The 26,786-nt window shown below is 37.6% G+C and overlaps 1 protein-coding gene across 3 annotated transcripts in view; it reads left to right on the top strand.

Annotated features, from left to right (window-relative positions):
* ICA1 (islet cell autoantigen 1) overlaps positions 1 to 26,786 on the top strand; it is a 59,988-nt gene that overhangs the window by 13,501 nt on the left and 19,701 nt on the right. For 2 of the 3 annotated variants that reach the window (XM_086614509.1, XM_086614507.1), the window contains 2 exons: positions 21,164 to 21,289; positions 21,482 to 21,580. In XM_086614509.1, the coding sequence (XP_086470635.1) occupies positions 21,164 to 21,289; positions 21,482 to 21,580 (225 nt within the window). Of the gene's footprint in view, positions 1 to 10,934; positions 10,980 to 21,163; positions 21,290 to 21,481; positions 21,581 to 26,786 lie in introns of all 3 variants that reach the window. The other variant, XM_086614506.1, reaches the window with a different exon arrangement.

Raw genomic sequence — 26,786 nt, 5'->3', positions numbered from 1 at the left:
AATGCACGAATACCCCTTTACCAAATTCTCCACTGCTGATCAGATTTTTAAGGTTCTTAAATCCAGGCTGTTTTATCTGTCTAGTGACTGTACACTATAGTATGAGCTCTGCTATGGTGTTGTAAAAACATAGACCAAATTACCCAAGTGCTGATAGTCCCCCAGTGTCCTTCCTCCACCTCTGAAACAGTTAAGCTTTTCCATGCATTTCCTGAGAAGGAATATGCCAATGTGCAGAGTAATAGGCTATGCCACCAGGCAACACCCTCCCATGTGCAGCCTATAGGAACACCAAAGAGGCTGTGCTGTTCAATTTTACTTGCTAAGCTATCTCAGATGCTTATACAGTGCAATATAGACTTTCTCATCAAACCTAGACATTACAGTGCCACCCATAACAAGTAAAAAGTGAGAGCTGAAAAAATTACTATGCTGACCTTTAGGCTAACTATAGGAAAAATTATATCTGTGACATGGCAGGATATATATCACGCTATGCTGATAGAGCAAATGAATCCTTTCTATATTTATTTTTTGCTTCCATCATTCTTCTACTCCTCTGCTTCCCCTTCATTCTGAGGCTTGAACCAAATCTGAAATAGCTTTGCAAATACCCAGAGGCCACGGTGGGATCCCCGAGACAAACTGCATTGCAGCAGTGTACTGAGAACTGGGTACCTGAAGGGTTGGGCTCTGCTTCTCCCTGTTGTCTAGTCCTCTCTGCTTTGTGAAAGCTGCTTTCCTAGAAGCTCTGTTTCTGTATGAACCAAGTGGAGCTCAGATGGGAGAAAGACTAGGTTGAAGCTGTGTAAGGCTAAGGAGTGATGCATGGGCTAGTTGCAGCACGGCTTTATAAATGCGATGAGATTCATCTGCTTGGAATACAGTGCAAGTCCTGTATCTATCTTTATAGTACTTGGATATTACAGCAATAAATATCTGAGTTTCTAAACCAGTATGTATTAGATAGGGTACTGTCTGGAAAAAGAGTTGGAGTTTGATCAATATATTTGCATGGAATACGTGGGGGAAACAAGCAGCAGCATGGTTTGTGCTGGGCCTCCTTGTTCTGGAAGATTAGAAAGGCCCTACTCCACAGTGCAGAGCCTTGAACTGCTTCAATGGTGTTATAGAAGTGCCATAGATCCTACCACAGAAGATGATTGTCGGAGTATTCCCCAAAAGATCCTAACAATTTTAGGACCCTTAATGCCTAGCTGTAACTTTGTGTGCAGCTGTTGAAAAACTTGCAATCTTGCAGCTGAGTCGTATGCGCACAGTTTATCTCAGGTTGTTCTTAGTCGTGGCACTTGAAACAAATCTAGTTCCCTTACATTACACTTTAAAGATAAATCTGGCAAGAGAAAAAGGAAAGTTCTACAAGAAGAACTCGTAATGATACAGCAATAGCTTAAACTGTTGTTTTAATATATGCACTAATGTAGGGGAGTGGTTGATTTATGCCTTTATGCCTGGTTTATACCTTTTAAGAAGTAGAAGTTAAAGCTTGTGTTGACAGCTATGAAATAATGAAGATCTAAATAAATCCATTGATTAAAAGGTCAGAAGGGAAATGCTGAAGTATATGTATTTATTGTAAAGATCTCGGCAAGTATGGATGAGATACATCTGCTGCAGACTTACAGGGAAGACTCAGGACCTATATCTCTGTTCTCCTGCTGCCTACTAACACTGCCTGCTAGGATTGCATTTTGGCTTGTCTGATGCTGAAGAGGCTGTACCATGTTACAGCATCATCTGCTACTCCTTCTACTCACCTGTCTGTTAACATGAGCTGCAAACAGCCCTGCAAACCTGGAGGCGCTGTGGAAATGTGCTGGAGGATTATTTTTTCTTAATTTTCTGTTACGTTTGAAAACTCTTGGAGAACTGAGAAAATGCAAAAAGTCTGGGGAGGGAGAAAAAACAAGTATGACTCTGATCTTTGAAATAAGAACGGACTTGGCGGTTGCCATCCTTGTAAACTTAATTTCAGTTCCTAGTAAAAAAAAAAAAAAAAGGAAAACTGTAGCATTTAGAGGCTAACAAACTGAAGAGTAAGTAAACAACACAGGTTTATAAATAGCATTACAGGTTTTCCTTTTTTGTTATTTTGCATTTTTAATCAAATTATTAAATTAGTAGGAAAATAAATGCAAATCTGGATTGTTGCTGTTCCTTGTGAGTGATTACTGGAAAAATGAGTTTAACTTTGCTAGAAAAATAAGAGCTCTCAGGAACTGAGAGTTTAGAATATTGGCTGAGGGACACCAAACAAAGTTTCAGAGGATCGTAGAATATAAAGATGGAAAATACCTTAAAGATCAACTAAACTCTCCTCTTGCCAGGACAAAATTGTGCATTTTTAATATATTTTCCAAGTGTTTTTCTACGTCTAATAAATGTAATTCAGTTGCGAGTGACACGCTTAGACGTTTTATGGGTATTGGTGGTGTTCTAGTTCAATTATTAAAAAGGCAACCAAAAGAAAATGTGCTAATGATAATTACATCTGCAGACTGTATTGAGCTGGTTTGGTTTTCCAAGCAGCAAAGTATACAGCGTCTCACAGAAAAATTTCTTTGGCTATTGCATTCACAGTGGTGTAATCAATAGACTCTCAGCTGCTATGGTTACAAATAGCAGTGTAAGCGATTGATGTTTAGAACCAGCTATTGTAGTCACCATTTACTAACTTTGTTTTTAAAAAAATAAAGAAAAAAGTTATAGACAGCAGTTGTCTCTTTTTTTAGGTGATACTTCCGCATTAAATTCAAAGGTTAACGTCATCTGGAAAACTTAGAGCGCATTTGCCTTTAGATGACAAAAACATGGGCCTTCGCATGTGAGAGAGCAGATGACAATTGTAGTGCTCTGGAAATGTCAGAAAGATCTAAGTAGCTTTAGCAGACCACACATTAGATATGAGATGTGTAGCACTGTAATGTAAAAAAATAATGCTGGCTTTCGTAATACCTATTAGGAATATGAGATGGTAAAATTATTGCTTCGATAATCCATCTTTATCACTCTTGATTCAAAATCTTCCTTTAAAAAAAAAAAAAAAAAAGCAGCCCCCCCCCCCCAGTCTGTTTGCTGATTTGGATTCCTGCTGCTGATTAGATGAATAGGTGAGATTCCAGGATACTCGCCACAAGATCGCTGCGTACTCTGATATTAGTGAGGCAGAGTCGCACTGCACTAGTGAGGTGCACGTTTTAGCAGAGCAAAGTGATGGCACAGAGGAAGAGATAACGGCGTGTTCTTACAGTATGATGATAAGCGACACCTGCACTTAGCACTTCTTGTGGTGTGCCTGTGCCACCAAGAGTTTGTTTGGTTTCATTCTGGTAGGGAATAGCAGTAAGAACATAGGTTTTTTTTACATGTTTTTTTAATATGAAAGCATATGGTGTTGGAAATGTTAAATTTAGTAATTATGGTAGTGAAAAACAAAACCACAAAGAAGTGCTCTTTATACAAAATTGTAGATTTTGCTTTGTCATTATTATATCTCCTTTTAAAAGCAGATGTAGTTTCAGTGCTGAGCATGTTTAGTCTGTGCAGTTTCTGCTGTAATGTTTTTTCCGGGTTCTCCAATGTCAAATTCAGTAACATTAAGTGGAGAAACCAAAGCATTCCAAGATGCTTTACATACAAAAGGCTCAAGTATTTTAAGGCAGTTGCAAAAGATGCATCTCTTTTGAAAACCTGACCTTAAGCAGGAATGTTCTTTACAGTATAAGCATTTTATAGTCTTATAACTTTAAATTAGCATGTCAAGTACAATTTGTAATAATCAAGGTAGACAATAAGATAAAATCCATGATTTTCTGAAGCCATTTCATGTGTATTAAATATCACTGATGATTGTTACTGGGTTAAAAGCAAAGTAACAATCTGTGATGAAGATGCCCTTTTAAAAGCATACTAAGAGTATGCCACTTAAAAATAGAAACAGGCTTCCTGGAACAGATTACATCATCTTAAGAGGTATTGCATGTAGAATATAGTTGCTCCCAGAGACTGATGCTTGTCCTTGAGAAGCAGTTCATCATCTGTTCAGTTATTTTTAAGAAAGAAGAGTCTGAGATGAGACTCAGCAAAATGGCTGTAAAATAGAATAAAATGAAGTGCTAGACTGCAGATAATATATATATTTTTTTAACAACCTTTTTTGAGTTAACCTAGCTGAAACCAAAAAATGGTAGACAGTTTCGTTGTTGTTTAATTCAGACTTCTATTTATTTCAAGAAAAGACAGGCAGACACATCCTAAATTCTGTTTACATAATTAGCAGAACATACAATGTTTCAACAGAATACAACAATGTATAAAAAACGTCAGTGATTTAAATCAGAAGTAATGTTGTCCAACTCTAATATAATAATTGTTATTAGCCCCAATATTAAAAAGGTACTCAAATATGAAGTGACAAAAATTAAACACCAGTAATTTTCTCATGTCTAGTAATTATAGAAATGTGTAAGAATTAAATGTAATATTGATTTTTTTTTTAAAAAAAAAGGAAATAAACAACTGAGCACTCTTTTCACATAATTATTCTGCTGTGTTTGGTCTTAAAATCAGAAAAAGATACTTGCCTAGATAATTTCTGTTCCTCACATGAAGACTCTAACCCTGCAAACTGGTCTGTGTGGGCAAAGCCAGCCCCTAACCCATGTGGATCATTATGTGAATTCAGAACCTAAATGAAGTGTAAAAATGTAAACAGAGTAGGTCGTGAAAGAAGAAATGAGATTTGGAAAATTCCCTTAGCCTTAGTAATCTGAAAAGGCGAGGAGGATAGCTAAAGAAATATTTTTTAAAAATAAATGAACTGCAGATGTGACCGAACCGAAAGAATTCTGCAGGAGAGAAGAATAAACAGGAAAGGGAATACAGCTGTTAGGGAAAACATTGTTTACACTAGAGAAACAAGTTTTTCTATGGTCACCACTGCCCAGGAATTCTTCTTAGACTTTCCTAAAATGCCTGGGCACGTACACAATGTAGTCCATCTGCTTTTCCTTCATAAGGCCTTTGCTGTTCAGTTATGTGCTACACAGGCTCTGAATGATTACAAAGATGCTATGTTGGATTTTTCTCCTTCACTTAGTGAAACCAAACTGAATATAGGTTTAAAAAACCCAAAAACCAAAAGGTACTGTTCTAACTAGAAACAGGGCTAATATGCCATTTCATCTCTGTTTTAGGGATATTCTACATGAACTATGCTTAGGTTTCAAATGTTGTTTCTTCTGTGATAGCACAATATGAAGTCTGAAGAGCACTTTAGAAAGATTTGAGGGTGTTTTTTTGTAAGTACAATCTTTGAGTTTGTATCTGGACAAAATATAATTAAATTGTTTTGAGGGAAATAAGGCATACGTATTAACGTGTATTAAATGCCAACCAGGAAACTTACTAATCATAGTGTATTTATTTTCATATCTAATAACATTTTCAGTTCAGGTAATATAACTTAGTTGTGTTTATCACAGTCAAACTAAAGCAATAACAAGGCACAGGATTATGTACAGCTGACATTGTGTTACAAATGAATCATGGTTATTAGTGGATGCCATTTCATATTCTGTGCTGAAAGAGTTTAAATACAAAACAAAACTCAAAACTTCAACTATAGGACTTCTGCACCTCCGTGAGCACTTGTAGACAGCATGGCTTTGCGCTCAGGACAGTGAGGACATTTGAGGACTAAATATTAAAGGCAACTTGGTCATGGTGATCTTGTTACAGGTATCTTTCTTGCAGTGTTTGTGTAACATCCAGCTAGGATTTGCACTGTGTGTGTCAGTGGCGTTCCTTGGCACTTCGTACATCCACCCATCCCACCACTCTTTGCAGTAGCCAAGATGATCTTGCAGGCCAGCTTACTGTTTTATAGTGCTTTCACTGGGGAAGATGTTACTTTATCTGAACTTGAGCTTTTCACATCCCTTTACCTAAATCCAGCTTATCTGCATCTGCCTACATAGAAGGGATCAGAGTCAAGTAAAAGTCTTGCTTAGGCGCTGAAGAATTTAATTTGGATGAAAGAAATGAAAAATATAAATGACATTTTTCTAAGAACGTTCTACATAAAGGATTCAGGAAGACCTCCAAAATATCTTCAGTAAATGAGATAAACTGGACTGTGTAATTACTAGATGAATAAAATTATGGACATAGTAGAGAGATTAGTTTTATGTGATACTACGATTTTCTTTACATCACCCCTCTGGTCTTCCAGTGTTCAAAGGTAGTAATTACCTGTCTTCATTTCCTGCAGGAGCTAAGTCTCTAATTGCTCTCCACTTGCCTCCCTGCACCACGTATGCCAACTGTTCTTTGCTCTCAGGTTGTCTAATATGATTAACACATTGAGTTATGCTGAACTCGGAGCAATTCTCAGCACTTCTAATTCTAAGTCCAGACTACTTCTGATTTAGAGCTGAACATGATCTTTCAGATCTGAAAGCTTGTATCTTTGCTTTTGCCATTTATTTTGGTCAGCCTGCTTCTTGATACAAATCTTTGCCATTTTTGGCAGCTTGTACTCTTTCATCATATTAACAAAATGTGACTCTTTGTTTTCAGACTACGTAAAATTATTTGCATCTGTGCAAAGAACTGTTGGATTTCGTCAACTTCCTCGTAGTCGTCTGTGCAGAGGAGACATTCTAAGTTGTCAGGACCGAACTCTCCCCTAAAGAGGATATATGTTCATGCACAAAAATTTGCACCTATTTTCACTTTAGCATAGTATATGCCCAAGCACATTGTTGTGATAATTACAACTGCAGGCTGACAGATGTGTGCTCACTGCTAGAACTACATTTGGGGCTCGTAATGTGGAAGTCTATCCCAAAACTCTGAAGTAATGCCACTTAGATGAATGTTGTCCTGGTTGCTATTTGAGTCTCCTGGTCAGAAGAATAGAAAAATCATTGCTAATTATTTTCTTTGTATGTCCTTGCTTCAAGGTTGGTATTAGTGTCAACTTGTTTTTTTTCCTTTCAGCCTAGTAAAGCACACATCCTGGGTTTGACTAATACTGAAACTTATTACCCACAGAAAGTTAAACCATGTATCTAGGCTTCTTGTAGTAGAAAAAAGCAGACCTTCCAGCAAGGCTAGAAGCTATATATTTATTGCCTTCTCTTCATTTAAATTGTCATTTTATGTTTGTTCCCTTTTTAAAGTAATTTGCATTTTTATCCAAGCTGTAAAAATTAATACAATTATTGTGAGAAACCTTTCCATCTTAATACCTTGAGGAGCACATTATGTTCTATTCTGGCTGATAATCAGAGAGTAGCCAAAAAGTGTAAGCTCTGAGGGGTAGAGCTGCTCCCATACACAATTTATTTCTGTAAAGACCCAATGCGGATTAGTCAGGAGGAGAGGCTGCGTGCACTCTATCTCTCAGCTGTCACATCTGTCTGTATGACAACTCCCTCCTCTGATACAGTCTGAAGTTAAACAGATTAACCATAAGTAGTTTGTCTTTGTGCTGGAGAAAAAGAGAGAGGCCTCACACAGCCAGCAGTGATGTCAGCTGGGATGTAGCTGCTGACTGTCCTCTGCTTCCCCCCGTACCCTCCTTTGGAGCAAGAGCTACAGCACTTTGGGTCAAAGCTGCCGAGGTCGGGCCCTACCCTGCATGCAGTGTGAATGCGTTCATTTGGAGCTGGTTTCTTTCTGCATAGGCAGGAGAGAGGGAAGTTGGTAGGTAACATGTAAGGAGTATGGGGCGCTGTATTTGAAGAGTGGAAGAAGATGATTTTTGGAAAAGGAAGGGCTAGGAGTACACATAGTCCTTTTTCCAGGGAAGGTGAATGACTATGCAGAAGTGCTGCTTTTCTGAAAAGCGGTGCCTGAATGAAGCTGAAGCCGATGCAGAACTTGTGTAAACACTCACTGCATTTTGAAAGTAGCATCTATCAGTTTAGCTTAAAAATGTATTTTCCCCAGCTTAAATTCAAGTAAAAAATTCTTAATTTGAAATGTTTTTTGTAAACACATTTAGCATCTGTTTAATTCAAAATCAGTTTTAAAACAGTTTAGTTAAGCTGCAGAAAAGCAATATACCCTCTCCATTTCTAGGACTGTGGGCTTAGAGGGCCTTTAATCTTTTAAGATGGAGAAACTCGATGACATTTTTTTTGTTTTGCCTGATTTTTTTATGCTGTACTGTGATCTTAATTTCAATAATGACTTTGAGTCTGGTTCTGAAAAATTGAAGACTGGCTCCTTTTATCTTCTTAAATTTAACAAACTTTCCTTCGTTTTACAGTAAATAGTAGTTAGAGTTATGAAAGTGATCCACATCTTATATTTGAGAGTTGATTGCATGCTGTATTTGGTAGAAACTTTTTAAAAAGGTGATATACTGTATTTTCTGTGTCCATTCTATTTTGTGTTTTGTTGTAATGAACTCATTGCTGGTAGAGCAATTCAATTAATATTCTGGAACTGCACTGTGCTGCTCTGTTCATGAAAGCTGTTGTAAGGCTTAAAGTTAAAAAAAGTTTGTTGTCTGATTTTTGGCTGGATGAACTTGCTGGATTGTGCTGAGAAATGTAACTTCGATCAGGGCTGTGTCCAGCTGCTGGATAAGTGGAAAGGATTCTACAGAGGCTGTGCTCTCACCAAGTGACGTGCTGTGTCTGCCTGCACTAGGCCATGCTAGAGGGGCAGAAATCAGGAAGGAGGAGGAAAATATATTATTAATTCCTGGTAATTCCTTAGAAAAAAAGCTTCAGAGGTTTTCTGTTGCTGTTGGGCTGTACCTTTCAACATTTTTTTCTTCCTGTGAAGGGACTAAATTATTTTTTAATAATGGAGGAGGAAGTGTAATCCTCTTGCTGCAGGGCAGCTGTTCAAAAGTTGTTATTTAGCACAAAGAGCAATATTACTTGTTGTGGATAGTTTTCATGTCTTGGAAAAATTTGATTTGGATGTAACAAAACTTTGCTGCTACAAAGACATGTTTGGATCCATGTCTTTGCAGTACCATGGTATTGATAGTAGGCAGAAAAAAATGTCAAATTCAAGTCAAAACAGTTAAACACACAAGGGAAAAAGCACATTCTCTTGAGACATCTTAATTTAGAACACCTTGTTGATTGAATAGCAGGAAGACTTTTGGCATATGAATTTAGGGTATTTTTATTTGATGGGTCTGTTATGATTAACTATCTAGTAGGACTGCTCCAACAAAATTCACTTTTAGCAAATTAGCTTCTTAAAAATAAAAAAGAGGAAAAAAAATTACCTACATGTACTCTTTCCCAGAGGATTCATGTAGACAATAATACTGCTCAGTGCGCTGCTCCCCTCTTAAATATCATGAGTAAAAGTTTCACTCAGCAGACAACCCTCTAGGACTTGACCAAGGAGAGAGGAGTGTTGCCTGCGTGCTTGGGCAGTGGATGCTGGAAGATAAGCTAGGCCTCTCTGAGTAGATCCTGTAGATTTTGGCAGTCCACTTGCAAAATTCAAACCCCAGGTCTTAAAATATACGTGGACTTGTGTATGAGAGGGTGCACAATTTTATGAAAGTAAAATACTGAGATCTGAGCTTCTCACTGTGCTGCAGTTATAATTTGTTGGAGCATCTCAAAATTGCCCCCACCCCTTCTCCAAATGAATCTGTGAGGCATTTGTACGTGCTCTCTGTTATTTAGGCATGTTTGGGCATAGGCAGTGCTTGAATACACTCTGGCAATTGAAACCGAGCACTCTTACAGTTATTAAAGGTATATAACTCAACATGCTTTTGAATGTTGATAATGGAAAATGTGCTGTTACACAGGTGTTAGAGATTACAGCCTTGTTGGTAAAGCTCACGTAAAGTATCTGTGCTGCCTTAGACCACAAAACAGAGAGTTCTCCCACCATGAGAAGGCAGAGATAGTCTGAATCCAGCATAGCAAACTCACAAACCCGCCTTGACCTGCAAACGTACCTCAGGGTTACGTTATTCTTAAGGATGGACACATTAGCTCAAAGAAATCCACTGTCCATCATCTGTCTGCATTGATGACCAATGCCAGCAACCAGGGAGTTGCACTGAGCAAATACACAGTGGTGTTTTCTTGTAGTGCTGTGACCAGTGGAGGCATCAGAAGACCTAGTGTTTGGTTTTTTGCTGTAAAATTGTCCAGCTGACTTCTGAACCAGTGTAAGTTCTGGCCATCACAACAGATCGCGGTAATCAGAGAGCAGTGCTACTGACAGAGATGTTGTGTAAAGATCCACTGTCCTCATGTTGAGTTCAGATGGCTTGTTTGGTGTAGTGCCCTCTGGTTCCCATGTTGGCTGAAGTCTGATCTTTTACAACTTTTGTATGTGTGGTATGATGGACTTCCATCATACTCCTCCTTAGTCATCTCTCTTTTCTGGGCTGGAAAATCCTGATCTATCATTCTTTTTACAGAACTGAATTTACATCTTTGATCATACATTTCGTTCTTGCCTGCTTTTTTTCCCCTATTTCTAAGCCTGAACTGATCTGCTGTTGCAGAACCAGCTTGGCTTTGGGTGGAAGGAAAATATAGAGTGAAAAAAAAAATCTTCATGTCACTGTATAATATTATTTATGGAATCACATGCATAATGTGTGAGGAGGTTGTCATTTTTCCCCATCTCTAAAGAGAACAAGAGAGTTGGAAAAGGTACGTTATAAAACAGCAGGAATAAAAATAGGGCAGGCAGAGAAGTGAGGCAGTAGAAAAAAAAGAGAGAAAGGAGTAAGATAAATGGGTATGTGTTTGTATAAAGGAGAGGGGGAAAGCTACTTGGTAGGATTCAATTTCTGTGATAGCCATCATTGAATATATCAGAAGATGGTGCAACCAACCTTTGTTTTTTGGAGGGGAAAAAAAAAGAAGCGTGTTCAAGCCTGTCACAACCTTATATTCTCACAGGGGTCAGAGCATTGCTCACATCTGCTGATTGTCAGTGATTATGAAGTAAGCAGTTTTGACCATGGCTTACGCATTACTGCCAGGCTGGAGTTACGTGGCATGGGAGCTAACAGACTTGAGGCACTAAAATTTTTACAGGCTGAGTACTGAAAAACTTGAGAAAAGTGTGGCATAAATGTGGCGTAAAGAGCACATTTCATGTTCTACTGAAGAAAATCCAAAAAGAAGTCATGGTACATGTCCATGACCTAGCTGTTTGGTAAATACAATATTTGTACAACATCTTTTAGGAAAAAATCCTCTCTTGGGGTTTAAAATAGCAATAGTTAATTCAGTGTACCTAACGACATCTTTTCTTACCTTATATTTTTATATTGCTGTTAAAGAAAAAAGAAAAGCAGCAATGCTCATTAAGCACTTTGCTCTTTAACATTATATCCTCATTGACCCAGAACCACAGACATGGATTTCAAACCAGGAAGAAAAAGGCAGGCATCCAACCCAAAGTGCTGAGAGGATAAGGACAGGGCTAGAAATAGGACAAAGCTACATAGGCAGGAGAAAAGAAAAGCATGAGGCTCTGTGGTTGAAGAAGAGAACAAAGAATGGAAGTATTTGGGATGTATTTGTATCCCGAGTGCAACGGCCAAATCTTCAGTGACTGGAGATACACGCAACATCACGGTGTAAGTTTGGACTTGCAGATTAAGAAGCTCTTTTGTATATTTAATCACAATTTCATCTCTCTTATGTATTTAATTCTTTTCTCCTCCCAAGCAGCAAATTGCTAATTGCAGCTCTGCAACTACATTTGCAAGGTTTCTGCAACGGTTTTTGTGAAGATCTTCTGATGTAGCTTAGCTGTCAGCCAGTGGCAGGAGTCTCTCGATACAGTTTGAGTGAGCACAAATCGCAGTCCACATCTTTGGCTTGAAAAACTGGAGGAGGAGAATATCAAAAAGTGTAAGATGTAACTTGAGGAGCAGGGGAAATTACTTAAGACAAGGTGTTTCTAAGTCAATCTGTCTCATTTAACAAAGAGAAGATGCAGAGTTGGCTTGACCATGGTATGTAAGTTGCTGAGGCTCCTCAATCGTCAGCAGTTTATCAAGAATCATGGCTTGGAAACTTATGCTAGATGAATTCAAATGGTAAATAAGGCACATATTTAAATACTTAAGGTTATTATTAGCAATAAAGGAATTTATTTTTTTTTCCTGGATGTCACTTAGGTTAAGATTTATCAAACCGAACTTCAGACATCTGCTGAGTAGATGCCTGCATTTAAACTAATCAACAAGAGCTCCCTTTATAGTCCAGTGAAGAGAAGCAGGTTTTTTTAGGGTAACATGAGCCAGACTCTGGTCTCAATTGTGTTGGCCAGATCTCCATCCACTAAACAGATCACGGCGTAACAATTTAGATGTCAACATCTGAGCTAGGCACACCCAGTGTGTCTTTCTCAAAGACATGCCTTAGGGTAATTGCAGGAGTTGTATTTTGTGATGTTAATCTACTGATTTGTTCTGGCCCTAAACTTTCTAGCCAAATACATGGCAATGAATGACCAAGGGGTCACAGGACAAATTCTGGCAAAAACTGAGCAAAAATATGGGAGTTATAATGCTTTCCTCAAAGAACTGCTGAAATAGGCCTTGTCCTATTAGGAAGTGTTGAAAATCACAGAATCAGAGAAAATAAATGATTCCTTTTGGTGCTTCCTGGAGTTTAAAACTTTGTTACCTGCAGATCCCTGAATGGTTCCAATAAAGTGTTTTTAACATACTTTAAAAAATAAATAAAGTATAAATTTGTTTTATTTAAAATAGAATGAAAAATTACGGTATTTTTAAAAAGTACTAGTTCAACTAGAACTGATGACATCTGAAGTGTTTTTAAAACTGTGAAAACTTAATCTAATGCAAATATACTAAACTTTCCCTGTTACATGATTACATTGTTTTCTAGGTGGATAAGGTTTTAGAAGTTGTAATTTCTATACAGATTTAAAGTACAGAACATTATCATCCAACCTTAAATTTCAGATTGTTCTGTTCAATTCTGGGAGATGATACTCTAATGATAAATTATATATATATAATTATATATATATATACGAATGGCAGCAGGGCATGTTAGAGGCAGAAATAAGATCACTTTCCTGATGGAAAAATAATTAACCTCCCAGTTGTTCTATAGCATAATACGGCATCACAGGCACAGACAGGGAGTAGAACACAAAAACTGTTCTTTTATTTCATTTATTTTCATGGACTTGGGACATTCTGTTGTATTACCAGTAGCATGCTCCATACTAATTGAGAGCTGTGCGTTGTTTCAAAGCTGTCATGTGTTGGTGTAAAGTGTCCATGTGAAATTTAGTTCTGTCATACAATCCTTTCCCTGCCTGGTACGCAAATATTCTCCTGTCTATAACATCTTTATTAACCCTTCCTGAGGGGTACAGCAGGAAAAGGGAGAGAGGAGTTTAAAATCCTACAGCCTTACCCATGAGAAATCACAAAAAAAGCCCTCCTCAAAACTTGGAATTTTTATAGAAGAGTTCAATTTTATCTTCACATTGTTCAGAATATGTTTATATTTCCATTAGAAATCAGTATAAGTAGAAATAAAAAACCTCCAAGACCTTCAAACTCTCCAGATTCTCAGATCAGGAGCACAGCTGGAGGCTAAAGTTTGCTTGAATGCATTGTATCCAGACACCCAGTGGCAGCTCTAATGTTCTTTAGCCGGTAGATGTTGCAATAAAAAGTTGGTAGCAGACCTGTGCGTGTATCCATATGCATATGTGTATATGAAGATTGAAGTGAACTGTACCACACAAATGACGGAATGGTGCAGGCTATTCATGGTCATGTTTTCAAGATGGGGGGCTTTAGTTGGTTTATTTTGTAAAATGGAACAAGTGGCTGCTGTAACATGTAATGTTCTGGTGAGCAGGCTCCACTATCCTGGGGGCAAGAGTCACTCACCCCTGTAGATACCCAGCAAGGGCTTGTTTTTCCAGCGTGATCCTAATTAAGACCCATGTCCTTCAAACACTTGGGCTTGTGCTTAAATATTCCATAACTCTCGGGCAGACCTGTAATTTATTCAGCGCTTTTTAGTGTTGAGGACAATGGGACCCAGTCTCATTGAAACCTTCAGGAACTGCTGTGATACAAATGTTAAATAATAATGAGCAATACTATTGAAATCAAAGGGAATAGTTACATATTCAAATGAAAATGTGAATTATCATCAGAGGCTATTGTTGTCATGTGTGAATTAAAACTATTACAGCTGTTATTTTGTCTCCCATTCTGATTGCAGAGGTAGATGACGAGTCCTGGTTTTGACTAAACTCATTTTTCGAGAAGGAAAACTAAGTGTAAGAATGATTCTATCATGCAAATTCAAATAGGGTAGGGTTGTGAAAATAGCTAAAATGTAGCAGGTTTTAATGACAAAGTTTGCATGAAAGCCTACTGGGTTTGGGGGAATAACATTTCGGTTATAATGTGACTTTTTACTACTTCTTTTCTCTATACCGCTTTGTCATAGTGCAAGGAGAGCAAAATACATGTTAAAATCATGGAGGTTTGATTGTTCTGTCTAGAAACAGAAATGTTGTGATTAAAGGAGAAAACCTTTTTACCAGCATATGATGACTTTATGGTTCTGTTTGTAGACAGTCAATGTTTCAGATTGAGTTGTTTGGCAGAGAAACATGATTGTTCTTGGTCCCAGTAAATATAGCGAATGCTGCTACTGCTACACTAATCCATATCAAGCTGCATCTCTCCGTCTTACGTTACTGAGTGGTATAGCGTTGCTTCTGCCTTCTTTTTTTGCTGTACTTTGCATTCTTCCTCTCTTGCTTACATTCACTTCCAGGACTATCATGAACATGCTGCAGCCTCCAGTGAGAAATATGAACAGGTGAATTAGATGCTTCAATGAAATCTAAAATTTCTGGGTGATTATTATAAGTATTTGCTAGTAGATATTTGCAATTATTAGAGTAGGTATTGATTTCATCGGATTATGTTGGCTATCCCTGTGTTTCAGTTGACTATTTAGGTTCTTACCATGAATGTTTCAGCCACTAGAAAAATGGTCTTCGGTGGCTGAAAAGTCTTTGTGCTGTATTGTATATTGTGGTAGACTTGCCTTGATCAAGTCTGTATATAAGAGAGTTTTCTACCACTTTAGGATACCAGAAAGTGGTGCCAGTTTCTTTTCCAGAATCTTTATCTCTAACAATGCAACTAGCCTAATACGTGTTTAATTTGGCTTTCACTTATCTACTGTCTTTCCAGATGAATTTTCCGATACAGTTAAACTGCCTTGACACAGGACGTGTATATTTTCGACAACCATTTCAAAGTGCTATTTGCTCGTACTGCTGTAGTGACTGTGAATGTGAGTCATAGGCAGAAGCTCCGCTCTGCGAGTCTTGCATAGGAAAAGAGAAAAAAGGCAGTCTGTACGGCAGGTGTACCTGCAGTTTTCCCTCCTCACACAGACATAACTTCTCTTTCAAAGCTGACATATCGGTTATTCTTTTATGGCAGAAAGGCAGACAGTAATTTTTGTTGCTTCTCAGAGTGAGACAGGTAGACATGCAATGGTAATTAAGTCCTTTATATGAATTGCGACATGATTGCAAATTGGCTTAATCAGGCTTAATAGGATGAGGTGCATGGAGATGCGCGCGCAGGCGGACGATCGTAATGAAGTCCAAAATGGCAAATTTGAGAAACGTATCATTGGAACTCATTATGCACTCTCAGTTACCTAAATTCATATCTCAAGAATAGTTTCATTCTTTGAATAAATCTGATGTACATCTGCTCGGCTTCAGACCTAAAAGATATTATTTGGATCTATTATACTGTCCAAGTAGCTTTCCCTTTTAGCTAGGCATTTCTCACTTTATAAATTTCATTTCCTAAAATTCATTTTTTATCAGTGTTTCTCATCACATCATAAATGAAGATTTTAATAAACAAGACTGAAGCAGATGAACAGAAGTATGCTACCTCTTCTTCTTTAACCATTGTTCTTATGTGTTATTCCCACAAGTTGATGGAGCAGAGATTAATGAATGCATTAAATACTATTCCAACGCAAAGGAACACTTGAGTCAAAGTATAGTCTGCAAAATGCAGAACATACCAAAGCACAGGAAATCAGGTTTAGTACTGTGTAAGACGTTGGAAGCCTCTGCATTGCACATGGAAAAGTTTAGTTACAGACATTATTTTGTATAAAATGTTATCTTTTCTGTTCTATGACTACCCAGCATCAATCTTGAATTAAAAATAAAAAAAAGGACAAAAAAAATCAGTGAGTGCTTATATATGCTCCTGTAAAAGTGTAATGGGTGTTCCTTGTCATAACACCACTCAAGCTATGAAGTTATTACAGTTTTGTGGGAACTGGGAATCTAGTTTCTTATGTTTTCTGTGCTATATGCAGAAATGTTTTAAGATACGCTATATGCTAAATACTTTGTGCTCAAACTACATCCTACTTCAGTTTGCATGTAGTTTTATGTAGTCTTTACAACGATCAGGTACGCCAGAAGGTGCTGTATTTATTTAATGCAGAGATTCGTACTGATTCCATCTGCTGGTAGAGTTTACCCAGAGTCCCCAGCAGGAAGGTTTGCTATATTCCAGGCGTTTTTCTCTCTTGATTTACTTACCCCCTCCTTCCAGCCTATACATACGCTGTGCATGTTTTCAGATCAAGTGAGTGAGAGGCTGGGTGTCAAATTAGGCTGAAAGCGTCTGTTTCTGCTTCTAGGCTGGAAATGCTGAGACAAAAATATACCGTATGTAAAGTGAGTTAATGCATTTATCCAGCATTTCAAGTCCATTTTGGAGATGATGCTTCACTAGCTGAATTGTCCCTGAAATTGGGCTACTACTGAAGATAAATTTTGTATTTTGTGGTAGACTAAAAGAAAGTAATAACACAGGTGTACCATAGAGGACATAAAGATTAATTGAAAATACATGACAATTCCATATTTTAGTAACAGAACATACTGAATAGGGGTTTTTAGCTGGGTCTGGACATTGGGTTTTTTTTAATGCTATCGCTCTTGGAAGATTGAGACTTTTCTGTTTGAATACAGTTTTAGGAACCTGTATTAGCAAATACTTGTCCTTACAATCAAGCATTCCAGAATCTGACTTTCAAGCCCCTAGGATTTAGGATTTTAACATTTATTTATTTACTTACTTATCTTAATATTTTGAAATTATTTCAGTTTTATCTGACATTGTATAGTTTATCAAGTTATTAATCTAATAAGACATTACTTTCCAAATTTATCTTTTCTTATGTGCTCTCTTTAAAGAATTCTATTCCATAAATATTGTACTTAGATGTTTGCATTGGGAAATTAACAGCAGGTTCCTCCAGGTTGCTGCTTAGAAAAAGATGAAGAGTAACAATCTTTTTTATGTCAGTAGTACCATAAGATATTCTTGTGCAGCATAAACCTCACAACTAGTACCCACAGTCTCATATACTTAGGTGCTCTTCCGTAGTAAGGTATCCTAGTTGCATTTGGTTCGATGCAGTTCTCTTACAGTCAGTAAAATCCTAACACTTTTCAGAGAAGAATTCTGAAGAAATGTTGCATGTTTAGCTTTAATGAAGTTAAATGTATGAATAAAAATTTGCAGGACTGAGACCACAATGAGGTCCTGTTTCTCTTGTCTTAGAGAGGAATTGCAGAGAAAGGAGAAGATTGGTATGTATTATATGAGCTTTCCCTTGACTAGAAAACCAAAGGTTCATTCTGATAACTTCTGTGGTATTAAGTAGATTATGCTTTGTAAGCACTAAGGTTTTATACCTAATTCCTGAAGCCACAAGTAATCTTAAAAGATGTCTAATAATAATTTGAATTGAAAATGCGTTTATTGGCACACGCAAAAGGTCATGCTGATGTAGTATGCATTCTTTCTTGGGTCTCCTGCACTGCTGCTGCAAAATGCTTCAAATGAGTACTTGTGCTTAATAAGCTTTCAGTATACCAAAAATCCTAAAAGCATCCTTATTTAATAGTTCTCATAGTATCGCATCTTCCCTGGTTGACAAGAGAAATGTGTGACATTTGGTAACACAACATGAAGGATTTTAAATCATCTGTATGAGCCTGTCAAACGTTTGGGTTTGTATTCCACGTTGTGTTGTGGATCACCTCTTTCTCTGTATGAATGCTCTAGCTTTTAATTACATGTTCAGTTAAGATAAATGCTGACATTGTTTCTTGCTAAATGTTCCTGAAGACTATATGCAGGAAAACTACAACTCAAACTTTACAGGTTTTTTGTTTTCTGGATTTTTTTATCTTCTTTTAAGGAGTTGGAGACGTGAGGTAGACCCAAATCCCAGTCTGTTGTATAAAATCTTCGTGCAGGCTTGAAGTTGTAGAAATTAATAATTACATTTAGTAAGACTTTTTTTTTTTCTTGTGGCCCACCATCTCTGACACAGTATTCATTTTCCCAAGAACTAACTTTCTTTGCTCACTTGGACTATCAGTCTACAAAGCCACAGCTGTTCTTACTGTGTTTTCAACGGTGGTGTGATATATTGAATAGGAAACGGATTCTGATCTCAGCTGCACCATTGTAAAATATAGTTTTATATGTGACACTTTTCCACTGACATCGGTTGAATTTCTCTGGATTTTTATGGCTGTAACTGACATCAGAATTTAGTCTCAAGTCTCACTAAGTTTTTCCAAGCCCTACAACATCTCTTACTTAAATACCATCCTGTTGCAGCGATTCTTGCTGGGAAAAGATGCAGGTAATCTCATGTTTGGATTTCAGTTAAAAGTTCCTTTTTGCACAGGCCTATGAGTTGCTTCACAATCTCCTTTTTAGACTGAAGTTGTAAATACATGCTTTCAGACACTCGCAGCTAAAGCAAGTAAAGGATTTGAGGACCTAATGTAGGACGTAGGTGTTTTATCCAGCACTGGATAAAGCTTCCACACTCCTCCTGTCACTGTTCCCATCCTCTGTTGCTGCTTAATTTTGAAGGCTCTCTACCCACCTTCTATTTTCACTAGACAACTGTGCATGGGATGGCACTCCTGACATGGATAGCATGGTGCCTCACTTGGGCTTCCACCTGGGACAAGCTAAAAGAAGTAAAGTCCCTCAAGGATTCCAAACTGACAGACAGCCTCAGCTCATGCCGCTGTAGGTCCGAGTGGGTGAGGCTTTTCAGAAAATACCGTACTTTGTAGGGAGATATCTTGGCAGTAGCTGCTCCTTGCTTTTTGTATCACAGCTTAGTGTTTGTCATGCTTGCCTAAGGAGTGGAAGCGAAGGGAGCAATTTCCTCCTTCAAATCTGTATCCACTTCACCAAAACATCTCCCAACTACCCAAGAACTCTTCCAGCTCTGGACACCCCTCTTTGGTTTGAAATTCTTCAGTATGCAAAAACAGCAAAGCAAGTCATCAGTAAGATGCTGGAGTCTGTGGTTAGAGCACTGGATCAGGACAGAAGTTTGAGATATTGTAATTACCAGAACTCAAGATGTATTCATTGATTGCTTGGTGTAATTATATGGAGTTATCCTGGAAGAGTCATCCTTGTAGATGAATGCACTAACCACAAAGCTATTTTATAAAGGTAGAGTATCACTGCTGTTTCGTTTGGTGTGGTTTTTTTTTTAAAAAAAGTACTTTTTTCCTAGACATCATCTTTTTCTACCATTAGAATCTCACCTGTGAGATGCTGCATTTATCAGAAATTTTGAATTATGATAGCTTCTTCATTATGAATATATCAAGTCTATGATATGTGCAACCCTATTATGTTACTTATGCAGAGCCGATCTGATTGGTGAAAAAAATTGCACGTCTCCAGCAACCCAAGTTCCACAATTTGTGTGAGTAGGTCATGTGATGAATTTGTGATGCAGATCTTTTGCTGCTTTTCCAGCTGATTGGAAGTCTCGCATACTCTAAGTGAGTTTGGGAAAATAAAGTTAGAAATATGATAACCCTAATGTTTCAGGTTGCATTGTGAAGTATGTATTTGTCCTTTTGACACAAGGAGCACAGGCACTTGCTGCAAGGTTCTAGATTCACTTCTGAAGATCAAGAGCTTACAAGTTTGTCAGATCTTGTTTGATTGAGTCTGTGGATTCTAAACTAAATCAGTTTACCCTCCAAGTTAGGCCAATAAAAAAATGCATGGGTTTTTTCCACTGTGAAGATTTTTTTTGGTAAATATTATATTGTAACTGTGAAAGAGTTACAGGAAAATCATTATGTTTTGTGGTTTGTTTGTTTCTCATTTCCTTGGAAGAAAACTAAATTTTGTATATAAATTTTGTTATCAACAAATCTGTTTTGTAAATATAGTATTAGGGTGGTGTACAAAGCTGTCGTAAAAATGGGGGATCCTGGGTACAAAATCCCTACATCAACTTTCTACCCTGATACCTGATCATGAGAATACCGGTATTGTTCTCAGACATGAAGCTTGTGTAACAGAGGGTGTCTTGTATGTACTTAGCAGACAGTAGAAGAGTAATTTGAAAAACTAAAGCCCTTTGGATCTGAAATTGCTTGCTTCTAAGAAAGGAGGCCTTGATATTTTTCTTACAGGAATAACAGGAGAAGTAGTCCATTTTAGAAGGAAAACCGTAATGAGTGAAATTTTTACAGCAGTTCAAAGTTATTGAAGTGTTCTATTGTCAACAAGAGTTGCAGATCGACATTAAAGTTTGTCAGTGTAATTTGTCTCCTACTACAGGCACATGGAGACGTCTCTGCCTTTGCGCCTGTATATTGTGTAGTGAACTCTTAGTTCCGAATTTGTTAGTCAGGCTTTGAATTGGTATTTCTGTAAAGAGATACCAAAATCAGTATGTTTTCCAATTATTATCTTCTCAGTATATATTTAATACTAATATCCATCTTATAAACGGGTTAGAAAACAAAATTTCTTCACTGAATATAGTAGAAAAATAGTAACATAGAATATAATAAGAGCCGTATTTTAGCATATGTCAGTCTGGCGTATTTTAATTTTAGTGAGATTGATGCTATTATAAAGTTCTATATAAATTTTAATTGAGTCTGTTTGGTTGTCTGATTTCCCTAAAAGTTGTATTAGTTTGCTCTTTCATGAATAATGGAGAAAAAATTCACTACATAAACAATTGTCCCTTTGAAGGTTCAAGCTCAAGTACGACATGCAAAATTGAACTTTGACAAACTGAAGACTGATGTCTGTCAAAAAGTGGATCTTTTGGGAGCGAGCAGATGCAACCTACTTTCTCATGTGTTAACAACATATCAGGTATCCAAAGAAAATGTTGACCTCCAAAAGAAAGATTTCCTGTTAATGTATGGGTTTTTTTTAAGAGGTTACCATGGTGATGTTTAACTATAAGTATATGTAAATAGTATTGGAGGGGAGATGTGAAATTTGCACTGAAAGAAGATTGATGTTAAAGCTAACATTGTGTCGAAATTTTATCCTGCCTTACAGACAACACTTCTTCATTTTTGGGAAAAAACTTCACACACGATGGCAGCCATCCATGAAAGTTTCAAAGGTTATCAACCATATGAATTCACTATGTTAAAGGTAAGGTATGCTTGTTTGCCCGATGATAACGCGTAAGAGATCATACAAGGATGTAGAAAGCACACATTCATATTTTGTCTGTATATTGTCTGACAATTTTATCCCTGTCCTGTCTTTTCATTTAAACATGGGTTTTCTGTTTAATGCACTTCTGGCTAATAGGATCAAAAACTGCATGTAGAGTGCAATGACTAAAGAATACTTCAAAGGAAGACATTATTCAGGGCTGCATTTAAGAATGTGTTCAAGTGCTAACTGGGATTGTGTTTGATTATTCCTAAAGAATCATAAATTCCAGCAGAATTAGGGATTTATGTTGCTCTCCAAAATCCCGCAAGTGAATTAATACTATTTTGCCTTTGCATCTGTTTTTAAATAAAAACTCAGACTCTTTAAGGAGGCCTTATCGGACTAAGTATGAGTACCTGGCTGCTCAAGGTTCCCACTGTACTGTACTGCCTGTACTCAATCCTTAGTTGCTCTGGGAAATACTGTTTTGCTTGACTAGTATTTGCTGATCCTTTGTAATCTTTAAATATGGAATATGTGCAATATCTAACTGAAGTCTGAGTTCAGAGTTTCACCACATATCTAAAAATAATCACTCAGCATTGTGTATTTTCCTGGTCATGCCTGCTACTGTATATGAAGTTGCTTTGCCCATTGCAATTCAAGGTTCAGTAAAAGAACAGGAAAACTGAAAAAATTTGTTAACTTTCCCGTTATCCCTGTAGATGTCTTTGTCCTGTAGTTATTTTGTGCAACATAATAAATATGTGATTGACTGCTCCTGTTTGCATGGGAGAAAAATAATGTTTGTCTGAAGGAGATCTGAGAGAAGGGTTACCATTGGGAGGAAGGCGAGGAATGAACAGCTTGCGGCAAAGCCACTGTTTGCTTGGAGAGACAACCAAGTTTGAAAACGATTACAAGTCATAGCCTCAATCCATGGAACGCTTGTGCATATGACATGTAGAAGTGGAATTTGGGCTGCATTATGCTATATAGCCTGTGGCTACCCCAGAGCTCCTGGCAAAGAAGCACCTGAAGATATGAGGTTTAATTCACTTCAGATTACCAAACTTGTCTGTACATGACTATGCTATATTTAAAGTTGTTTTCTAGAATGTGGGTTGGGAAGGAGCAGTTTCTGAACTTTGAAGTGCATAAAGAGCCTGTGGAGACTGTTACTCCTGCAGCTTGAAACATCACAACAGACCAAGCAGACAAATTTCAAGCTCAATCTCTCCTGACTAAGGACAAAAAATAAACTGTTTCATCTTACTCAGCCTCTGAAGAATCTTGTCTTGCAGGACAAGTCCTCATTTGCTGTGGAGTTAACATAACTCTAAGCTTTTTTCTTGCATGGTCCACGTCATGGAAGATAGGTTTTAGCCAGAGCTTATGTCCGGATTTCAGCAGGAGATAGTTGGGCTTAGTTATCTTGACGTTGCTAGTAATTGCCTACAGACTTGCCAATTAAACTCCAAACCGGAAAAGAAAGTCCCCTTTGTTTCCCCACCATTGCCTCCCATTGCAACGAGGTCTAGTTCACAGCCTGGGTTTAGGATGGACAGAGTCCTGCTCAGGAGCCTGGGTACCACGCTGGTGGCCTGTTCTCATAACTTCCCGGTGTTAGAAGGTTTCTGAGGAATCTTTTATCTTTGCTTTGATACAAACCAAGTTCAGTCTAAATTGTGTAGGTAGCCTATGTTGTTGCTGGGTCTTGATTCTTTATTCTCTTTTATGTCTAAAGATGTGATTATTTGAACAAGACATATGTTTCAAAATGTGTATTAACATTGGGACACCTCGGAGACAAATCTGTAAAGAAAATGCACCCGTTCTGGCATTTGAGGTATCTTCATGATGATAGAGATTTGGGGATGCTTGTTATCTTTCTAACTTCCTCTTGTGAAAGATTTCAGTATATCTAAATTTGAAACTAGGTTGGGAATCGATGATGAAGAAATACAATCTATATTGAGTCCACACGTGTAATAAGCACTCCCTTTAAGCAAAATATGACTGTAAAAATGGTTGTGAATATTGCAGTGTGTTTAGGACGCAGCCTAACTTTGTTTTGAGAACCACAACCATTTTTATTGCTGGCCTCCTGCACTGGAAAGAGGCGATTTCCTGTTTTTGCAGTGATATGTATACTGAGAAATGATACTAATCAGGAGGTAGTTTTATACTACAAAATTTCGTGAAAGTCTGTGCTCTCAGAAAACAGCTGCTTGGGAATAAGACTATGTTACTGCCTTTTAGTATCAGTTCTTTCTTTCTTTCAGTCTCTAGAGTGGGGATTATTTTCTATACCAAAGTCTCTTCCATGATCTCTTTTCCCTTAATTAGTAGTTTCTGTTTGCTTACATTAAATGATTGCTAAGGAGATTAAATCAAAATCTGGTGGTTGCATCAGGTGATTCTGTTGCCTAAGAGAATAGATGTCCGCTGCTACTTCAGGTGCCTTATGAGAGTAAGTCACCTCACCTTTACTTGTCATTTCTGAAGGGTGTGGGACTCCCATGAGTCCTGTGTCTCCTCTGCTACACCTAGGTGTGGAGTAACAATAGACATTTATGGTTAGGGAACTGATCCCTACCAGTCATATCAAATGTTCATGCCAGAGTAGCTATATTTTAAGAAGGAGCTGCAAGCTAATTCTACATTGGGATTACATGAGATTATTTTTTTTATGAAGTATAATAAATGACTATAGCTAATCTAGGGTAAGTATAGTTTCTGATGGAGAAACTTTTGGTCTAAAAATGTGCCTAATGAAGATGCTGCATCTGCTGTTGACTTTATGTATTAAAAGGATACAATCAGAATATATGATTGCTTAAAACGTACGTACAATATTTCAGTGTGCCCGTTTCTACATTTAATCGAGAGGTACCCCTTTTAGAATATTTTTCCCTGTCTTATATCTTAAAAAGGAACTTTCCTAAAAGAAAATTTTGAATTTAGTGCTTGCAAATCATTTTTGTCTTTTATGATTCCAGTTCTGATACTAGCAACTTAATTTTGCTCGTACAAGTGATCCTTCTGAATTAAACTAAGCATACATGTATGTTGGATTAGTGTTTACTTTAAGACAAGAAGCTAAAGGATCTGTTAATATTTGACTTAGATGTAGATTGTCTTACTGAAAAATTAGAAGGTGCTGTGTACTGGAAAATTACTATTTGTATTCTGTGGTATGAATATATTCATGCACCAGGTTTACCTCAGGAAAGAGACTCTTAAAACGCCTCTCGGGATTGTTTCTGGAAAGAAAACATCGTCTTTAGAGATGTTTGCCAAACTCCCTTAATGAAAAGCAGCCCATTTGTTTTCTTTGCTTCAGGGTATGTGCTGAGAGTAGTATAATTGTGCTATTGCAGCTGTATTTCCTAACTGTGAGTTTTATGCTTGATGAAAGATGATTATTAATGTGCTAACAACTCTATGTATCGTGATGTAAAAGTATCCATTACTGTAATATTAAAGATGATGGGCTGCTGTTTTGGTAAAGCCTTTAAAGTTTCATTGTCTTGAAATTACCATATATCAAATGAATTCAAATTCAGGGGCTACTTTTCATGAATAATACCTTTTTCTAATTTCTGTCACTGTTTATTTCCCTTAGTTACATAATGAATATTTAGTTGCATTATTTACATTTTAATGCTATAATACCAAAATTCCTCAAGGGTTTGTATGAGCCTATAAATGATAGCCCTGATAAAGGAGTCAAAAGGTATAAATCTCAGTGTATCGATTCATTTCCGTGCAAAGTGGAGGGCTGCTGCTTGTTCTCCTTAATGCAGTTTGGAGAAACTCTGTCCAAACAAGTGCTACAACACCATTGTCTTCTGCTGACCTCTGCTGCAGTCTGATATCCTTTCTTGTTTCTGTTGGTTGCACCATGACTTTACTCATAGGCAAGACTGCATATAATTTTATATCTCTAGGGGTTTTGTGGGGGCTTTTGGGTTGTTTGTTTTTTTTTTTTTTCCTGACGAATCTTCATTCTGAGACTATCTGCTTTTCCTCTTCTCTTTCAGCTCTCTCCCCAAATGAAACATATCCAAGTTTTTCTTTCCTCAGTGGTGTTGCACTTCATGTGTGTTGTGATGTTCTGGGATTTATCTCTGGCTCTTGGACCTGCCCTTAACTGTGTTGCTTTGATTCTTTCTCAGTGAAGAGGAAGTGCATTTATTGTGCAGGGCACTTGGGCGGGAACGGTGGGCGAGCTGAATGTGTTGTCAACACTTTGGTGATTTAACTGCAGAGGGCAGGTTTTGTGTGCAGTCCAGGTGATCTTGGCTTGACTTGAAAGCAGCCCAGATGCAGGTGAAAGAATTTTGCGAGTGAGTAGCAGTCAGCCTCAGAATGGTGCCTGAGCTGGAACCAGAGTTAACCCTACAGCGGAGGAACCTCTTGTTGGCTTGGCGATTAGTCTGAGTACTGGGAGCAAGCAAAATACCATGGAGTGTGCTTTTGGTTGTAGAGAGAGACATAGGCAGAGTGAATGACTGTGAACTTGCTCTGCTAGTGTGTATGATCTTACCCTGATTTTTAAATTAAAAGAGAAATAACGAAGCTAGGAAGATAGCTTTCTAAACATGCAGGGATCCCACCTTAAGCCACATACTGGTGTAGCTTCCAACAAAGTCTGTGTGAGTCCACAGGAGCACCCAGAAGAGTCTGGTAAAGTTGTGCATTTGTCTGCTCTGAGCCAGCGAAGTCAGGGACACTTCATACCACCCCCGTGAAGTCTGCTTGCTTTTGTCTGAACTCAGTCTGGATCTTTACAGCCTTGTTTATTCACTACACTTTCTAGACGATGAGACTTCTTCCCTTCTTCTGGTGTAACTTGAAACAATTAAGATAATACCATAGTTTGATTTCTACTCATGCTGACAGTAGTGATCACATTACCATGGGTTCATGTTTAGAAAACACTTGAGAATGGCTTTTTAAAACTCAGTTTTATTTCATACCCATTCTCTAGCTTTTTAAAATCTGTTTGAAAAGATATCTCAGTTTGTAGTGCACATCAAGATGTGGAGTAGAGGGTGACAGGGGAAAGGAGAATAATTTCATTATTTGCTATCAGAATTTGAGGGAATATTGCCTGAATTAAATTGTTACATTGAATTGTTGCATTAAAATACAGCTGCTGATTTTTAACAGTTTTTATCATAATCTCCAT

The sequence above is a fragment of the Tauraco erythrolophus genome, chromosome 7 (genome assembly GCF_009769465.1).
Source record: "Tauraco erythrolophus isolate bTauEry1 chromosome 7, bTauEry1.pri, whole genome shotgun sequence".
NCBI lineage: Eukaryota > Metazoa > Chordata > Aves > Musophagiformes > Musophagidae > Tauraco > Tauraco erythrolophus.
Note: the sequence above shows the minus strand (reverse complement) of the source record. Positions and strands in the feature narration are given on the sequence as shown.